Genomic DNA, 19,679 nt, shown 5'->3' with positions numbered 1-19,679 from the left:
CTATGGAAGCAAGAAGCAAGAGCTGAAAAGTTTTAAGTTTTCATAAATTCACGAAAGTCTGGCTACCATAGACTCTCTACAACTATTTTAACTAAAAAAATGAAGTTTTCTCACATCAGGACACCTGTCTTTGCTCAGAAAATGATTGACGACATGATCAGGAAGTATGTGTTTCAGCAAATGTCTGTTCGTCCTTTGGGTTTCCTTCATCTCTTTCAAATCAGTCTCCGCTTGCAGTTTCCAGAGGAAGTCGAGCCGCGACGTGACCTCCATCAGCCTCGCGTGGTACACCACTATCACGAGGAACATCATCATCAAGATCAGCATTTGGATGTAGAAACGTAGTGTGCTGAAAATTGAATATTTTACGCTGAAGCATATAGTTAGCAATGTAATTAAATTATCAATTTAGTCATATTAGTATCTTATCTTGTGATTTTATATTTTTAATTTCAAGCCAGTTTTATATAGGTATAAAGTATTCTTTTTATTTCTTGATTCTCTCTCTCCAGTCAGTCCCTCATGACTGAGAAACGTTACCTCCTTGGCGAGTAATCATTCGGTCATGGGTTTCTTTGATTCCCAATTTTAGTCAGGAATTTATTATCGTTTAAGTCATCTAAGAAATCTTGGAAAATGGAAATACCAAGTTTTCTAGACCATCCTTCATATCATTTATCTTATCTTATGTTTAAAATAAAATAAATTACATTATTTCTAATTAAGATGGAACTTTGTTTCTTTTGGATTGCTGTTCTCATTTTAGACTGCTTATTAATTTATGAAAATCTAAGCTAATCACGCTTTTCAAGCCTAAACGATACTCACTTATTACCATCACCCGAGGCGTCTTCTTCTTTATTGTAGTAGTTCAGCAAGAGTATAGCGTACATCCCAACATTAACGATAGCGAGTAACGTTTTTATCAGATAGAATAGCTTCAGGATCGACGTCAGAGCGACCAGACACAGGATCCATGTGAACACAACATATTCCGGTTTGTAGCACTCCTCTAGTATTTCTTGCGTGTCGGAATCTTCTAAGATAGTGACCACTCGAGTGATGTTGCTTTTAGATGGCTCAGCGGGAGTAATAGTATCCTGGCAAATGTAAAGTTTTATTGTGCTGAAAATAAAAACGGATTTATCAGATACCATAAAGTTAGTTTCCAATCACATGCTAAATTAAACGCGTAAAGTAAAATCCAAATGCTGAATGAGTATGTTTACTCTCTACTCTATTTCTCAGCCTATTTTATCTCTCATTATAGGAAAGGGGATATAAAACTTAGAGCCACTATCAGATGCTAATGATAGTTGATGGTGCGGGTGACAGTTCGTTTCACTATTGAAAGTTTGCCGCGATTCACGATAATAGTACGTATTATGAACGTCATATAGGCGATTGATACCGTACCCATGCTATCTGAGTAACACTTTAGCTTCCCAACTCCTGACAAAGAATTTAACTGAAACTTACTTAGAAGTAAGGAAAACACAATCTCGAGGAGGATTCGAACCCAGAACCTCATGATCCAGTACAACATAGAGAAAAGCAGTTCTATCATCATCAGCATTATCAACCCTTATTCGGATCTCGAGTCTGTACTCATAATGAGAGAGGTTAGGCCAATAGTCCACCACGATGGCTGGCGTGTGTTAAGTCAGCCAAAGGCGGTTTCGCAGACTTAACACACGCAGAGAATCAAAGAAAATCCAAGCAGTTTTATAATCATCATCATCATCATCATCATCATATCAGCCGATGAACGTCCACTGCAGAATAAGCCTTTTGTAGGGATTTCCAAACATCACGATACTGAGCCGCCTGCATCCAGCGAATCCCTGCGACTCGCTTGATGTCGTCAGTCCACTTGGGGGGTCGACCAACACTGCGCTTATTAGTGCGGCGTCGGCATTCCAGCACTTTGGGACCCCAACGTCCATCGGCTCTTCGAACTATGTGCCCCACCCACTTCAGCTTCGCAACTCGATGTCGGTGACAGCAGTTCTATACTCTCATATAAGAGCAAGTACCTAGATATGGACATGATAGTGACGAAGCAGCAGATGTGCACGTTCCGGCGCAAGCGGTCGCCGCTGACGGCCGCCGACAGCTTGGCGAGCCGCGGCACCGCCTGCTGGAACTCCTCCGCCATCACCAGCAGGAACGACAGCGCCAGCGGGATCGTCATTATCATCAGTATCACCACCAGCAACCAGCAACTGATCACAAGTTAACATATGCCTTTATAACCGTAAATACTTTTTTATTCTTTACAAGTTAGCCATTTGACTACAATCTCATCTCACTCTCACTCACCATGGTAAGTAATGATGCAATCTAAGATGGAAGCGAGCTAACTTGTTAGAAGGAGGATGAAAATCCACACTCCCTTCGGTTACTACAGAATATCGTACCGGAATACTAAGTCGCTTGGCGGTACATCTTTGTGGGTAGGGTGGTAACTAGCCACGGCGAAAGCCAGACCTGGACCAATTAAGAAAACCTCTGTCTTCCCAGCCGCGGATCGAGCGCATTTGACTGCGCCACGGAGGCTGTAAAGAAATACTACTTGAAAAAGGTTAGATCGAAATGGTATTATCGAATTTCTAGCAAGTAAAAGAGCTTGCTGCGTCTGGATATTGAATGTTCAATGCCTTGGAAATGGTAGAATTCACTAGCACAATGTTACGATGACAATGGTAGGTGCGCGTGCAATGTTAATTGTGCTACAAAGACAATATTATCGGTGTTGAGGTTTTATGAGGCGACAATTTGGGTGCTCGTTTGTCTCGATATTTGTTGCGGTTCCATTAAAACTATGTATGTGAGGTACAAGTAGACTATGAGGTACTAGTACTAATGTTGATTGCATCAAACAAAGAACAGTCAAGAATCAAAGACTTAACCATTTACACCATAGTGAACTAAAGAAATAGCTTAACAACATTACCACACAATCTTATAACACATGCACATCTTAAATGGAAAGATATTCAGGGGAAATTCAGACATACTTATAATGTATGACACACTGCACAGCCACAATGAACAGCCATATCACGAAGCAACACATAACATTGGACTTGAATGTCTTCTCATCCAGTTCTCCGAAGCGCTCGTCCAGGGAAGGCTCTCGAAAGTGCAGCGACCACGGCTTCATGTGCTCCACCCGCATGCGGCGATTACTGCTCACTTCGATAGAGTGATTGATAATGTCGTCCTCCTGCTACGTAAAGATTTATACTTAATATTATAAAGAGCAAAGAAAAGAAAAAAGAATATGTATGTGGCGAGCCAAGGAGTTCACTTTACATAAGACTAGCTGTCTCATTGCATGTTTTTTTTATTTTTATTTTTATTTTTTTTTATTCTTTACAAGTTAGCCCTTGACTACAATCTCACCTGATGGTAAGTGATGATGCAGTCTTAGATGGAAGCGGGCTAACTTGTTAGGAGAAGGATGAAAATCCATACCCCTTTCGGTTTCTACACGGCATCGTACCGGAACGCTAAATCGCTTGGCGATACGTCTTTGCCGGTAGGGTGGTAACTAGCCACGGCCGTAGCCTCCCACCAGCTAGACTGGCCCAATTACGAAAATCTCAATCTGCCCAGCCGGGGATCGAATTCCATCCGATCCATTCCATTCCGATCGATTTACCACCGCGCATACCACTGCGCCACGGAGGTCGTCAAATGTTTCGAATTTAGAACACGATTCTGGCTAGCTGCGCACCAAACATGCGCAGAGGAGAATCGGGCCGGCATTTACCATTTGAGTTCTCCACACAAGCGGCTCATGTCCAAACAACAGCCTGAATTATAATTTCACCGCCTCCACTACTTATGTACTATTAATTTGTGGAACATATATTATGTTATAACCTACGGGCGTCTTATTCCCAAGTAAAAGTATTAAAGCAAGCATTGAGACTAACGCCAAATGTAACAAATAAACTTGAAAACTTCTGGGCCTATTTTAAAAATTCTATCACCAATAGAAAGTTACATTATCAGGGAGTACACAGACTTTATTTTAATGCTGTATTCCTACGGGAATCTACGGGAAACGGGAGCTACGCAGGCTACTATTACGTTGTATTATGTACACGTATAACGCTGTATTATGTAAAATTAAATCAAGCACCCATATTTCAAGGTCAAGCTAGACCCAGCGACTCACTCGACGCAGGCGGTATAGATGAGTTGTAGACAGGGACTTTTAGACAGAAGTCTCTACAAAAGGCCTAAAAATATGTCCTGCAGTGGACGTCCATCGGCTGATGTTAGGAAGGATGATGATGAAAACACGTTTGATTTTAGGACTGTGTCATTTCGTTTTCTATAGGTATTCTTTACATATACTAATAGCGAAATTCCATCCTTCCTCTCTAACAAACTACACTGAATCTTGTATATATTGTCTTTTTTATTCTATTCTTTCAAAGTTTAGTAAAGATTAGATACTTACCTCTGATAAAGATGTAATCTCCAAGTCCTGCCCATGTTCTACGTCATCGTGTTTGTCGGGGCGACGGTTGCGAAGCACTGTGGCGCTGCTTTGGAAGTACTGAGAAACAATGAATAAATCAGAATCTATACGAATAACTATATATTCTATTGTTTCAATGGCCATTGAGGTATAAAATCAAGGTACTATTTGCATCTGTATCTATTGGCATTTATTTTTAAGTAATATAAAGATGTTGTCTGAAATTAGAAGAGTAGTAGGTATTGTTTTTAGAAGAGCAGTAATTTAAAAAATAATAGTTTAAAACTGCCGAACGGTTTAAGTCCAAAAAGTTATTCATATGAAACTAGCAGGCTTGACTTTTTCAGAGACTTCCAACCGATTTAGACAAAACCTTGACTATAATATTTACCTTAACTTGCTCAGTCACTCAATCTATATTGGTTGAACCCGCGTAGAAATTTGTTCAATAGTTTTTTAGTTTATTGCGGAGGACTTTGATCTATATGTATATTGTTAATCTCACACTTTGGAAGGGCATCTCCGGTATGAAGTCGGTGGTGTTCTCATCCTCTATACTGCCGTTACTGCCGCGCGGGCCGTTCTCTTGCTGTTGCAGCTGCAGCTGGGGCTGTATGCTGAGGACATATATACAAATTACTCCACATATACTTAGAACTTATATGCACAATTTTATTATTTGATAAATTCTATTTAAAGCGCCAGTTGAAGGTCAAATGAAAAAAATCAGGCTTGATTTTTTTGTAAAAATAAAATTCTTAAAAATAAATAAACATGAGACTGCAGAAATTAAAAACTGTTATAATAACTTAGCTACTGGTTCAGAAGGCAGAATCTACTGAGAAAAGCAGTCCGGCTTTTAAAAACATCATATATCACAATCATCATAGTTTTTAACGACAGGGCTATCCTTATAGGACAGGGTAGGCGAACCTTTATGCATCAACGTGCCATTTTTTCTAAAAAATGTTTAATGGGGTCATTGGCGTGCCATCAAATAATTTTGACTTTCTGATTATTTGGAGAATAACAATAATAAATACTATCAAAACTCTTTATGAAATAAAGTAAACAAAAGAGGTACATTTTGGAATGTTTTTATTACACGCATAAATTAAATTATTGTAAAATTAGTGTGACTTCTGTTGCTGCAGGTTAGATGACAAATAATTTATGTCAAATACCTACTTTACACATGTTTTATGATCGGCGACGTGCCCAAAATATTGTGTCGCGTGCCATCAATGGCACGCGTGCCATTGGTTCGCCTACCCTGTTATAGGAAAAGGGATTGGTCGTGGAATTACTTCAGCAACTGTTCTTTAATATCAACCCATATTCGGCTCACTGCTGAGCTTGAGTCTCCTCTTAAAATGAGAGGTTTTAGGCCAATAGTCCTCCTCGCTGGCCCAATGCAGATTGGCAGACTTCACGCAGAGAATTAAGAAAATTCTCTGGTATGCAGGTTTCCTCACGATGTTTTTCCTTCACCGTTTGAGACACGTGATATTTAATTTCTTACAAAGCACACAACTGAAAAGTTGGAAGTGCATGCCTCGGACCGGATTCGAACGAACACCCTCCGGAATGGGAAGCAGAGGTCAAATCCACTGGGCTATCACGGCTCTCACTGTTCTTACTTTTCTATTAAAACGGCTAGACTGCCTTGGTATTGTTTGTTTACAATGATTCACGAGGTCACTACACTTACGAGTATGTGCTTATAGATTTGTTCCTAGTTCTCCTGGGATGCTCCGTGGCTTTGATGAGGTAGGTGGTGAGGTTGAGCTCGCGCAGGTAGGGGTCTCGCTTCTCGCCCTCTCCTGGCTCCACCTCGAACGTCGCGTTCAAGCATTCCAGAGTAGCTGCCGATATGTGTACCCGCCTACACAATACAAACGCTGATAAAAACAATACCCTCTAAGTGTTATAAATAATATGGAAAATGAAAAAGTATTAAAATAATTGGACCTTGTCCAAGAGATTACCGCCATGTGGAATCTAGAGTCAACTATTATTGATCCGATAGTCGTTTCAGCATTTTTTCGACCAATATCTTAAGAATCTGTCGCTTAACTGCTGGATCAAGGGTCGGATACAGAAGGCAGTGATTCTCGAGACGGCACGTTTTGTGAGGAGGTTCCTGATTCTGGAGCCTTGACTACCGGTGGTTTGGGCATTGAATGTGTGAACGCGGGAGGGTTGATCTTTTTAATATTTTTTTTTTTTGAAAAATGGTCAAATAAATAAATGAAAGAACAATATGAAAAATTGTATTGGAACATTGTACATTGCAATTACCTAACGGACCATCAGACCTCCTCTTTTCTAAAAGAAATGGGGATATGTAACGTAACTTAAACTTAGTTCTTCTGCGGATCTCTTCATTTTTGATTCGATCAACTACAACCAAGCATTTAGTTTGCTCCATCGCGCGCTTAGTAACTCTGAGCCTTCTTATGAGGCCCATAATAGTTACCGACTAAGTCTTAGAATCGGATCCGTCATCACCGGCAACACGCATTATTCGAAGACTTATCTAATCTTCGAGGAATTTTGTCGCAGAGTTGCCCAGCCAAGCTGGATTCGACGGCTCACATCTTTTTTGAAATTGTTCTTAGTATGATCGTTTAGTAATAGATTATTATGTAGAAGTAATCCTACCCTGGGAGTCCTCCGCTCTCCATGTGGTTAGCCAGCGTGACGTCATGCGACCACAGGTCGAACTGCCACTTGAGCAAACCGAGCACGCCGCACAGTACTGTACCGCTGTGGATGCCTATCCTCATGTCTAAATCCACCTGAAATAGCCATAAAATTGTTATTTATGTAAGCATAACCATAAACACTGCCACATAAAGCTAGAAGCTGCGTTTTCTGGCTCGTAGGTGCAATCAGTGTCACCGGCATTGTGCGGAAAGTCCATACAAAATGTATAAACTACAGAAAAAGGAGGCAGCGTTCATTGCTGCCTTGTTAATCCACTGGTGAGCCTGTATGGTTTTAGTACACGAGGTCCTAGGTTTGACTGTCCTGAGAGGTTATATGAGATACAGAGTTTTACTTTCTTTTTATTAATTTTCAGCCCGGAATTGGAAACTCGACCTCCGTGTCTCGGAGAGCACGTTAAGCCGTCGCTCCCGGTCACAATCACTAACATCTAATAAGGTTCGGCTACGAATTCAACATTATCACCCCAAATCTGACAAAACGCATCGGAGCAGCGTTGTCCAAGCTCCATATCCCCTATGAGAAGGGTAGCCTGGCCCTAAGGTGGGCTGATAATGAGTGTATCACTGGCTCCGCCCCTGGCCGACGCACCTGTTTGTTGTAGCGCACGTCGCGGATGACGCGGATCATCTGCAGCCCCATGTTGACGCAGCAGAAGGCGTGGTCGCTGCGCCGCTCCGGCAGCCCGCTCACACAGAAGTAGCAATCCCCCAGCAGCTTGATGCGTAAACAGTGATTCTCCTATAGATGCAAAGAGTTTTAGTAAGACAGTGGACGATCAACAGGAAGTTACTCATAAGGACGCAGAGAGTGTTGGTAGGATAGTGGACGATCAACAGGAAGTTAACTTACGTAGTAAGTAGTATGTTATCGGTAAAGTTAACCTAATATTTTATTACATTCGGAAGGTAAAAGACCAGACTTTGACTATCACATGTACTAGTTACAATTTTTATATTGATATATCTGTGTAGGTTTAAAACGAGAAATTTGAATATTGTTACGTTCAACTCTGCTCTCCCCTAATAGTTGGTAACAGAAGAAGCAAATGCCCTTATTGTTAAAATACCTCTGTAACAAAGCCGAACGTAGCCAAGGTTTGTCGTACCCACTCCTAACAATGTATTTTCCGGCTAAAATAAATAGATATGGCAAATATTTTTTAAAATTTAGATAAATATTCAATAATAAGTAGGTAATTCAGAGTTAAAGTTAATAAATTATAGAAAAAAATATAATTATCTTCATTGCGGAAACTTACCGAAGCCAACCTGTCGAAGCGGGCAAAGAGCTCGTTCAACAGTTTCACCAAGTCTTGTGCGCTACATTTGCTGGATAACTCTATAAACACAACAAGAGCTAAATGTAATACTATAAACTAATGCACAGCAGCATAGCTACTGATGTAAGAGCAAACTAATATAATGGAAAACCAATGCAATTACAATTTACGAGTATAATTAATATTAATTCCAAACTATAGTCTTATCCACATTACTTGGTATCTAACATCTATCGAAGATTTTTTTTCGATTTAAAAACTATCATATATCCTTTTCCTGATTAATTAAGAACCCTGTAGCTGTTTCGCTCCAAAAATGTGGGGAATTAGTGGTAACGAACCATAATATTTTAGAAACTTATCGATCTTTCACAGAACTCTAAAATTATACGAAACTCGCTCCTATAAATTACTACAATCACAGTCTCTGTACTTTCCACTTCATATTATTATTATTATCAACTTATATTTGGCTCACTGTTGAGCTCGAGTCTCCTCTCAGAATGAGAAGGGTTAGGCCAATAGTCGACCACGCTGGCCCAATGCGGATTGGCAGACTTCACACACGCATTAATTAAGAAAATTCTCTGGAATGCAGGTTTCTCGCAATGTTTTTCCTTCACCGTTTGATACACGTGATATTTATTTTCTTAAAATGCTCACAACTGAAAAGTTGGAGATGCATGCCCGGGACCGGATTCGAACCCACACACTCCGGAACCAGTTGTAACGGCTCCAATTCATATAGATTTAAGTAACTCTATAGAATGGTGTAATTAATTTAGCTTACCAGTGAATCCTTTTATATCGGCGAACAGTATAGAGACGTCCTCATGCCTCTGGATGTACAAGTTATTAAATTGCTGTTCTTGGAACTCTCCCTTTACTCTCGATACGTGGTTTGATATCTCTTTCGCTAAAAAATCCGGTATCACTGAAATACGAAACGTATACAGTCATATTTTTCAATTTAATGGTAATTAATATTATGATATTCTAGTCCGGGATCCGTAGAACATAATTTACGACTGATTACTATCAAGTTAATTTTTCGTTAGTAGCTTCATCTCGATGAGACGATCAACTTTTTTATTTACGAAAATTCTTGATTATAGAGCATCATGCTCATTATGAATTAATTTCAGAGAGATTATAAGTATTCTTTGAAAAAAAAACAAGCTAGTCAGAAAGGTAAAAGTTACATAGACGAAAAAGAGGCAACTTGTTGTTGAATATAACGATAGGTAATTAACACTGTGCACCCTAAATAGCACTTTATTGTATGGTAGCAAGAGTCGCTATTTATTTAATAGATTTTGCGTGTGAGTGAATCTTCTATACTCTGTAATTTTACGAATTTTATGTTAATAGAAGAGCAATATTTGAAAATCTAGATATTAATCGCATCGATTCGTTTCTAGCATCTCCTTTAAAAAAAAAACATTACCACTTTGAAATAGTTTCCACTGCCTGTCACTCTCCCGCTTGGTTCTTTGCCTGGTGACCATAGACCTGTGGGTCTCTAGGAAGGCCTTTCTCTGCCCCCAGTCTGCGAGGTACTTAGCGTACATTCCGGCGAAGTTTACGGCCATGTAAAGTAAAGAATTTGCTATGAGGATCCGAGTACCGCATGTCTTAGCCTGGAAAATAAGGAAACATATTATATACGACCTCGTAGCCTATGAGCGTCATCGTAAATCATGAAGAACTTTTCATTCTTTCGAGAAATTTACAATAACAATTACTTAGCCTGGAGTTTGGAATTTGGTGGTGTTATACCTCCGGCGTTTGTGTCAGCCGCTAACGATCTAGTAAGCTTATATTAATGCAGTGCTAACGGCTTGACAGCCGATAAAATTGATCATATTGTGTTGGTCGCAAACATGTCATGTCATGCTGATCGCGACATGTGTATCTTAGAACTATTTAATGTTAATGCAAGAAAATGTGTTCTGTCAAAAAACTTGACCTTTTTTCTAACGTGGGGAAATCCTCATGGATACTTTCTTGCCACGGGGAGGCAAGAAGGTTATGTCGGACTTCAACCTACTAAAACCCCACGGTGTTTCGACTCGCTGTCTCATTACGAGCCACGGGGACATTTCGTAAACTACCGCAACCTAGCCAGCGGTACTCGTAATCAAGCTCTCCTGTTGTGGGATCGCTTCGGGAATACTAAGAACGTCAACGACTAGAGGATTTATGTCCAGATTTCCCGTATCTGTCACGCCAATAAAATGGACCTGACTCACCTAATATTGTTGTGAGTACCTACAAAGCTGGTATTCTGTCAGACCCTTATGAAGAAAGAACAGAACATAAATATATTAGTCTTAATATGTTCCCGATTATGGCGCCGGTCAAAAACCAGATTACAGGTTTGATACCCACCCTTTGAATAATTGTCGTGCCCGTTACTAGCACAAGCTTTTTACATACTTGGATGGAAAAATTTGCCATATTAAAAAAAACACAGGGCTTAAATTAAATAAGACTAAAGTTCTTACTGCATGTGTAATGTCTTGCATCAAGTCCTTAATATTAACAGCCGTGGCCAGCACGTGTGAGAAGGAAGACAGGATCCCGATGACGATGCACCAGCCCAGCGACAGCGGCAGCATGGCGTACGGCACGAAAATGATGAACAGCATGTACCACACCTGGTTCTCTGGCTCTTGGAAACCTATGCCCTGACCGCTTAGGCCTGTACCAAAATAAACATGAGGGGTCACTGAATGCCCGGTAGATATGAAACATGAAAAGTAAAAAAAATAATCTTGAATAAATATGGATAATCATCAATAAATATGGAGTGTCTGCCTCCGATTCCGGAGGGTGTGGGTTCCAGACCAGAACATGCACCTCCAACTTTTCAGTTGTGCGTATTTTAAGAAATTAAATATCACGTGTCTCAAACGGTGAATGAAAAATATCGTGAGAAAACCTACATACCAGAGAATTTTCTTATTTCTATGCGTGTGTGAAGTCTGCCAATCCACATTGGCCCAACCCCTCTCATTCCGAGTGGAGACTTGAGCTCAGCAGTGAGCCATGGGTTGATAATGATGATAATAATAAATATACTCATAAATTACATTGAAATGATTTTGAATCAACGGATGTGATGACGCGTCGTCACACCAAAAGACTGTGATTTGTTGTTTATAGATCAAAACTCATTATTACGCCTCGGGCACCTAACGGAAACGCCTCGCCAACAGATAAACTTACCGCGCGCGGTTACCTTGCCGACAACGATCGTAAGTGTTTCTGATGTGTGATGTGTACCTCTTTTATGCCACCCTAACAAATAACTAGAGATCTATCCGCCTGCTGAGCAATAGGATTTTATTTTAGCAAAAAATATCATTGAGGATTTTTTTACATTACTATTTATTTATACATGAATTGTAATTTGGCCAGGAGCTTTTAGGTCACTTACTCGTTACTTCTAATTTAAATACAACACACTTTCATCCATTAAATAAATGGGTGAAAGTCGTTTCTAATTCGGATGTTATAGATTTAAAAGGATTTTTTATTAATTAAAAAACTTAAAAGGATTAAAATCTAAGCCGAGAAGCAAATTAAACCAAATATTTTCAGCTCGCAGTTCGTAAAATGAATACGAAACTAATATTTGACACAGACACGGGACTCTTAATTCAAATAATTTGTTTTGCACTGACCCATGTCAGTCTTACTTAAGTTAACGTCCTCTGACCTATTATAGAGGTCAGTGCACAGATTAACAGATACTGGGACAGTTACAGTGAAACAATTTACGGGTTAGATTAAACATCGTTGTTTCACTTTAAAACCATTTAGGTACGCTTTCTTAAATTCTTTGTTTGGATACTTGTATAGTGATGTTTTTTTTCTAACTTTCATTAATAAATTATTGTAATTTTGCTGTCAATTTGAAATTTGGAACTAATTTTCCATATTTTAGCCTCATCTTTCTGTCGAAAGTGCATGATTATCTGAGCCATTTGGTAATTTCATAATTCAAAATTAAAACCAATATATATACCTAGTGTAGATGTGTCTTTTTTGTTTTCTGTGCACCCACTCTAGGCATTGTAGGATATCACAAACAGGACGGTTCGGGGTCTGATCGGACATATTTCCTAATCCCGTGAGAGCGTTAGGAATGGTTTCACTCCAGCCTATCGGCCCTCTAAGCCGACGTTTGAGTACCCTCCGTTCTTCTAGCTCTCAGGCAGAGCTTCCGCGGTGGGTCAGGCAGTTCGGGTATTTTTTGGCAAAACAGCGCAATTCTTCAAGCAGACACGATGTTGACGAGTCCACATTATTTTGTATTAAGTTTTTACCCTGCGCTATGAGTAGTATCCAAGTGGCAGCGGCGGCCCAGTGCAGGTAGTTGTTGGCGAAACAGCGCCATCCTCCGAGCAGACACAGCGCGATGTTGATGAGACAGAACGCGGCCGTCCATGTTATTTTGTACCCGTCCGTCACTACCCCGACTACAAATTAAAAAAAAAACAAAAGTAAAAATAATATGGTACGTGTCAGTTTCAGTTCAAGCAGAATGATACTTACTATTATTTCTATTTGATAATGTGTAGATTAACGATAAACATATCTGAAAATAAAAACGCAATCCTTTATTACAAATTATATTATTAGTTTCATAGATAAATTCAAATTATAACAAACAAAAGGTATATCTACTTTATACCTATTTATTCGCTATCTCGGTGTCTATCATAAGATAAAATCAACCGATCCTGTTTGACATTATGGTCATAGAGCCAGACTTTTTTCATTATATAAAAGCTGATAGTTTGTTAGTCTATCATTTAAATAAGTACCTACAGGCCACTCTGACGCTTATCCTTGGATCAGTTTTATGAGGTAGCAGGTTTTAAATGACCTCAACTGTTAAACTAAACTAAAAAAAAATCATGGTGTATATTTTCTTTTTTTAAAAAAAAAGTAATTTCGTCACCTTCAGCGCTAAGTCAACTACGTTGACCATTATGAGAGATTTCTGCCTTTGTCTCCGTGAATACCTTTGGTATGATAATTCGACAGCTTCGTCCTGCAAATGCAATTTGATATCAATAAGTTTCAGCATTAAAACATCATTCAAAGGCCATTACAAAATAATAAGCAGGGACTTAACTTACGGTATTGAAATTTAAATATAAAAAAGTAACGATATGTTAAGCAATCTTTAACTATTATTTAATGTTTCATTTGAAAATTCTTAACTGTATTATGATATAAATACCTAATTCAATTATGTTTAAAATCAGGGCTTTTAGTTCTCATTATGATATTATGGCTTAGTTATAGAAAATAAATCAGATAATATAAAAATCGGGAAAGAATACGTGAAAGTGCATTGAAAGTTAAGCTTACCTTAAAACTATTAGTGAGTGATGGCCAGTATATTCCCTTGTAGTACCGACCTGTTCTTAGCATGCTCTCTGTAACGGCTGGTAAAAACAAATTAATTTATAAATATATCATTTACTTATTTTTATTTACGAACTAGAAGACGCTCCACGGTTTTACCCGCGTAATTTCTCTCAGTTTCACGGTTTTTGTACTTGACTTTATAATTTTAAATGTAGGATATTCCAAATAATTGAAATCCTTTACACATAGAATTGAACATTTATAAAGTCTAACGAACGTCCGCGATTTCGATAATGTAGCTTTCGATTGGTGAAATAATTTCAAAGTTTTGTCACTCAGGTATGATTAGGAGATTTTTTTTTAAGTTTTTAATTCTGTATGTTTAACATTGTTAAAAATTAAAAAAAGAGAAAAAATAAATAAGAGAGAAAAAATTCAACCTGGTTCCGCTTCCGGGGGGAAGGGGTCGATGCTGTTCCGCGCGCTGTTGGTGGAGCCGTCGTCGTCGCTTATCCGGACCTGAAACAAATTGATAAGACTAAAGCCTTCAACCTAATTATATAATTCGCTTTATAGGGCTTCTTCATTTTACGGTTTTTCTTTAATAAGTTATTTACTTTGTACTATATTTTTTCAAGTTATTCAAAAAATGTCAACTGATTCCAAAAAATTCATGAACCTGCACATAATATTGTTACCTATTTTTACTCAACCGTAGAAAGCAATTAGAAAACAGACGGGACCTATTGAATAATGTAGATGAAAATCATTCTATCCAATATACCTACTCGTATATGGTCCCGACTGTTTTCTAATTGCTTTCTACACTTCTGGACTGCGCTTGCTTCTTTTTCTTTTAATTTTTTTTTCTATTTTATGCAGTCGGGTTTTTTTATTTATTTAATTAATTTATATATTTAATGTAAGTTTCACGTCAAACGGATAAGATTTTTTAGAGTTACCAGAACATGATAAAACATAAAACAGCACTTTTTAATTTCAATATTTTATATAATATGTGTTTATGTAACATTGTCAAAAAGTGTTGTACTGTTTATTTTGTATTTAAAATATTTGGTTCAGAGAATTATTATATAACTGTTAATTTTTGCTTGATTTAACAATTTCCCATAAATAAATTCCCACGTCCACCGATGTTAGTAAAAATTGCGATTACGTCAGTTTTCAAACATAACAAACTCGCATCATAATCGGTCCATTCGCAGAAACTATACAATACCACTGAGACACACAGACACACATTTTTTACTATCCCAACGGCAAACTTTTTACATCCCGCTTATGTCAAGAAAAAGAACGCTAAGTGATTTAGCGTTTCGATATGAAGCCACGTAGAAAATTCTTTGGTAATGTGGTAATTTAGGGTAGCAAACTCTAAATAAACTGGAGATGGAATGATGCTACGTATTGCCTATAAAAGGTGTAAAATATATTTTAATTTTGGCGGTAATCTCTAAAATTAACACCTAAATCCCGGATTTACGAGTGTCAAAAGTTCATTTAACTAAATTAAGTTCAAAGTAATTACGTTAGGAAATCAGAAAGACCCTTTCAAATCACGTTTAAAACCTCGTCTGAAAATACAAAGTAGGTACATTTATTATAAGCTTCTGAGACAGAAAATTTTCGCATTTATACGCTTTATGAATATCAAAGGAAATAATGAAGTTTTTAGTGATTATTTATTTTTATTTCTGCACGTGTCCAACAAAAGCTTAATGTATGTTTTAACGCCATTGATTTTAAAATATTTTATGCATAGTATTGTTTTTTTTTTATATTTTTTATTTTATATTCAAACTCCGAATCGGAGGGTGTGGGTTCGAATCCGATCCGGGGCATGCACATCCAACTTTTCAGCTGTGTGCATTTTAAGAAATTAAATATCACGAGTTTCAAACGGTGAAGGAAAAACATCGTGAGGAAACCTGCATACCAGAGATTTTCTTAATTCTCTGCATGTGTGAAGTCCTGGGTTTGCCAGGACCTCCTTATCACTGAACCAACGAGATAGTTAATTGCTTGAAAGTTTGATGAGTTAATTACGAAAATCCGACGGTATTTATATGAAATGTTCGTGCGTGCTTCAAGTACGTTTTATAAGTTGGTCGAAACTCTTTAATTAGCAATTACTACTTAGTTGTATATGTATTAGTTATAGTTTTCCTTGTAATTTCAGTATATATGCTGCTTCTGTAATTACTTTACGTATCCATAAGTAACCGTTTAGGTCATAGAGGATGGGGAAACTAGACTCTAACAAAAATTAGCACTTAAAATCTTAATGTTTTACAAACGGGTCCTTTAATCAGAAAACATTGTAGACAAATATTAGCAAGCCTCTCACATCTTTCAAAGTCCTATCTAACGATACTTCACATTATGAGATTAAAAATGTATCCAAAAAAATATTTTTCAAGTTAGTTTTCGACTTTGTTAACATTTTTACTCTACTCATGTTAAATTACAGCGTTGTAGTAGTAATACTTTTTGAGCTAAACTACGAACAGACAGATGGACATGGCGAAACTGTAAGGGTTCCTAGTGGACTACGGAACCCTAAAAAGCGACAACCCACATGATCGTCAGGTAGCGTACAGCTGGCGCCATCTCCAGGAAGCCTCTCATCCTCACAGTTTGGACTCTCCTGACTCTCCTCGTGCACACCTTCGCAGCAGCGACTCTGTAATTAAAATAAATATTTTAATTTTTTTTTTACACTAGCACACGCCTGGACTTCGTCTGCGTGGAATTCAGTTTTTTTTCAAATCCCGCGGGAACCATGGTTTCTTCCCGGAAGTAGAATGTGTGTATACACAGAGGTGTGAAATGTCCATTTAAAATTTCAGCCAAATCGCTTCAGTAGCCGCAGCGTAAAGGAGGAACAAACATACACACTTACACACAAACTTTCGCCTTTATTATATTACTGTCATATACGAGTAATATAAAGAAGTAAAATCAGTTTTTGTGTTTATGATATTGTAGGTGTTAATCTCAGGATATACTAAACCAATTATGATTTTTTTTATTAATAAAAAGCCACTTATTTATTTCTCTCATTTATTTATTCCTTCTTTTTTTTAAATTTTTAACAATATAAGTATAAAATACAAAACATTATTAAAAATTTATAAAAAAAATTCACCCTCCCGCTGCGGGACATTTGAGTGCCCAAGCAACCGGTGGTCAGGGCTCCAGAGTGAGGAACCTCCTCACAATACGCGCCGTCTCAAGAATCACTGCCTTTTGTATCCGACTCTTGATCCAACAGTTAAGCGAAAGCTTCTTAAGGTGTTGGTCGAAGCTTTTCTGATCTTTTCCATTGACTGAAACAACTATCGGAACAATAATAGTTGACTCAACATTCCACATGGCGGTAATCTCGTGAGCAAGGTCCAAGTATTTTGATACTTTTTCCTTTTCGGAAAAAAAGCCACTTTATTATTAATTATACCTTTTACGAGAGTATTCAGGGCGTCAGCGAGCCTAATTTAAAGAAAAATCCATTGCGAACTAAGTGCTTAGCGAACCTAAAAAATCTTATTTGTAATTTTTATAACGATAAGCTTACGGATACGATACGGATATTCGTTATTTATTCAAAAAGATGTTGTTAAATAAAAATAAAAAAATATATATTTATTCGTAATCTATACTAACAATATAAAGAGTTAAAGTGAGTTCATGAGGTTGCAGGGTGTAATCTGTAAATCTTCTAAAACTATTTGAAAATGATGTTGAACATTTTAGCAATTTTTTTCAAAACTCTATTTTCTTATAACTAAGCAAAAATAAGTAAATATATAAATGGTGGATAGCCCAGTGGATATGACCTCTGCCTCCAATTCCGGAGGGTGTGGGTTCAAATCCGGTCCGGAGCATGCACCTCAAACTTTTCAGTTAAGTCCATTTTAAGAAATTAAAAATCACGTACCTCAAATGTTGAAGGAAAAACATCGTGAAGAAACCTGTGAATTTTCTTAATTCTCTGTGAAGTCTGCCAATTGGGCCAGCGTGATGGACTATTTGCCTAACCCCTCTCAACGAGACTCATGCACAACAGTGAACCGAATATGAGTTGTTAATGACTGAATGAAACATAAATAGATAGCTTAAGCAGAACAGTGGGTATCATACCTAGTAGAGTACTGATCCAATCATCTAAAATCTTTGACGGCATGATTCCAAGGTAAAATGTACGGCAAACCGATATCGCATTGATATGCCAATAATTTTATTTCCAAATTGCCTGAGAGCAATAACGAAAGAAAAAAAAAATACATTGATGTATGTAAATTGATTTTCGTAGCATCTACCGTAGCTGATGTAGACGTGCTACGAAATTTTAATGCTATTTATTGCTACGAAAATAAGTCGAAATGGCTCATTGGTGCGTGAAGACCACTTATAAAGCTCGAATCCAATTATAATTTAAAAGACCTCTTATAAGGGAGAACGGATATTAAATTTAATATCTAGTTTGCCATTTTTTTTTAATATGTACAATATTAACATTCCCTTTGAATATACACTAATATTATGAGGATTTTATTTTTGTATGTAAAGAATAAATTCAAATACTACAGAACAGATTTAAATAATTCTTTCCCCAATAGAAAGCCACATTATCAGAGAGTAACATAGGCTATGTTTATCCCCGTATTCCCAAGGGAATGGGTACTACGAGGTTGAAACCATGATGTTCTGCTAGCTAGTCATTAAGACAGTTTTAGGAGTAGGTACAATAATACCTCTTGTGAACTTGGCCACTCAACTTTAGAGCTAAGGCTTCAAGCTTTATTGAGGACAAGTCAACGGCCCGCGGTTTCAACTGCGTAGCAGTGGCGTGCACTTCATAGATGCAAAAATGCTCTGCCTACCCTAAGTACCTACTCAATACAAACATACTGAACCACAGAATACATAGTTGGACAAGGAATTTTCCAGTGCATCAATAACTTATTCACGTCACTGCTGCAAAGTTACCATTCTCGTAAGAATACAGGGAGAAAATATAACCTAGGACACTCACAAAGACCGTGGCTTTCTAGTGGTACAAAAATTATCAGAATCAGTTCAGTACATTCAGAGACTACCTACAACGCCACAAACTTTACCTCTTTATAATCTTAATTTATATCTATACTTATAACAAAACTGGTCGAATTCTATATATTTATTCCCAATTTGAGATTTTACTTATACCATTTGTGGCATAACGGACGCCAGCGCCATCTAGAATCTATACTTATAATACGAATTCTGTACATTTTGTACATTCTGTACATTGAAGACATTTTGAAAATTTTTGTTGCAGGGCATACAATCGATACTGAAGCCAAATATTTTGTGTCTGTCTGTCTGTCCGTGTTTTTAGGTTATTCGGGCATCACGCTGAAACTACTGAATGTAAATGTTGCGAAAATTAAATTTGTTGCGAAAATAAAATAAGAAGGGGGTGAAATAGGGGTTAAAAGTTTGTGATGGAAAATCCTTTACTTTTAGAATTACAGTTTTTCATAAATCATAAAAAATACGAATGGTGAAATATGACTTTTTGGAAAGTTTACATTGATTTCCACGCGGACGAAGTCGCGGGTGTCCGCTAGTTTATAAATACGAAAGGTCGAAAACAGCTTGACGTACAAAGTTGAAATTGGTAGGGAGGTAGTTTATAGTTAGTTGACGACAGACAAACTATAAACTACCTCCCTACTAACAACGGATTTTGTGAAAACGCAGCATTAAAGAGGTCAG

General features: G+C 37.7%; 1 protein-coding gene across 3 annotated transcripts in view; it reads right to left on the bottom strand.

The window, feature by feature from the left end:
• LOC112058332 (adenylyl cyclase 78C) overlaps positions 1–19,679 on the bottom strand; it is a 106,457-nt gene that overhangs the window by 2,514 nt on the left and 84,264 nt on the right. For all 3 annotated transcript variants that reach the window (XR_008250823.1, XM_024099094.2, XM_024099118.2), the window contains exons 4-22: positions 16,498–16,602; positions 14,339–14,417; positions 13,899–13,975; positions 13,483–13,575; positions 13,074–13,116; positions 12,845–12,997; positions 11,018–11,214; positions 9,958–10,150; positions 9,301–9,444; positions 8,490–8,569; positions 7,820–7,969; positions 7,163–7,299; positions 6,210–6,383; positions 5,004–5,115; positions 4,478–4,576; positions 3,021–3,232; positions 2,037–2,225; positions 829–1,125; positions 115–349 (exon numbers count right to left, since the gene is read on the bottom strand). Coding sequence is in view for 2 of the 3 variants with exons in the window: in XM_024099094.2 (XP_023954862.2) it covers positions 115–349; positions 829–1,125; positions 2,037–2,225; positions 3,021–3,232; positions 4,478–4,576; positions 5,004–5,115; positions 6,210–6,383; positions 7,163–7,299; positions 7,820–7,969; positions 8,490–8,569; positions 9,301–9,444; positions 9,958–10,150; positions 11,018–11,214; positions 12,845–12,997; positions 13,074–13,116; positions 13,483–13,575; positions 13,899–13,975; positions 14,339–14,417; positions 16,498–16,602 (2,769 nt within the window). In the remaining variant the exon portion in view is untranslated. The remainder of the gene's footprint in view (positions 1–114; positions 350–828; positions 1,126–2,036; positions 2,226–3,020; positions 3,233–4,477; positions 4,577–5,003; positions 5,116–6,209; positions 6,384–7,162; positions 7,300–7,819; positions 7,970–8,489; positions 8,570–9,300; positions 9,445–9,957; positions 10,151–11,017; positions 11,215–12,844; positions 12,998–13,073; positions 13,117–13,482; positions 13,576–13,898; positions 13,976–14,338; positions 14,418–16,497; positions 16,603–19,679) is intronic.

Source organism: Bicyclus anynana, chromosome 4 (genome assembly GCF_947172395.1).
Source record: "Bicyclus anynana chromosome 4, ilBicAnyn1.1, whole genome shotgun sequence".
In the NCBI taxonomy this organism is placed as follows: domain Eukaryota; kingdom Metazoa; phylum Arthropoda; class Insecta; order Lepidoptera; family Nymphalidae; genus Bicyclus; species Bicyclus anynana.
This window is presented reverse-complemented; position numbering and strand designations above follow the sequence as displayed.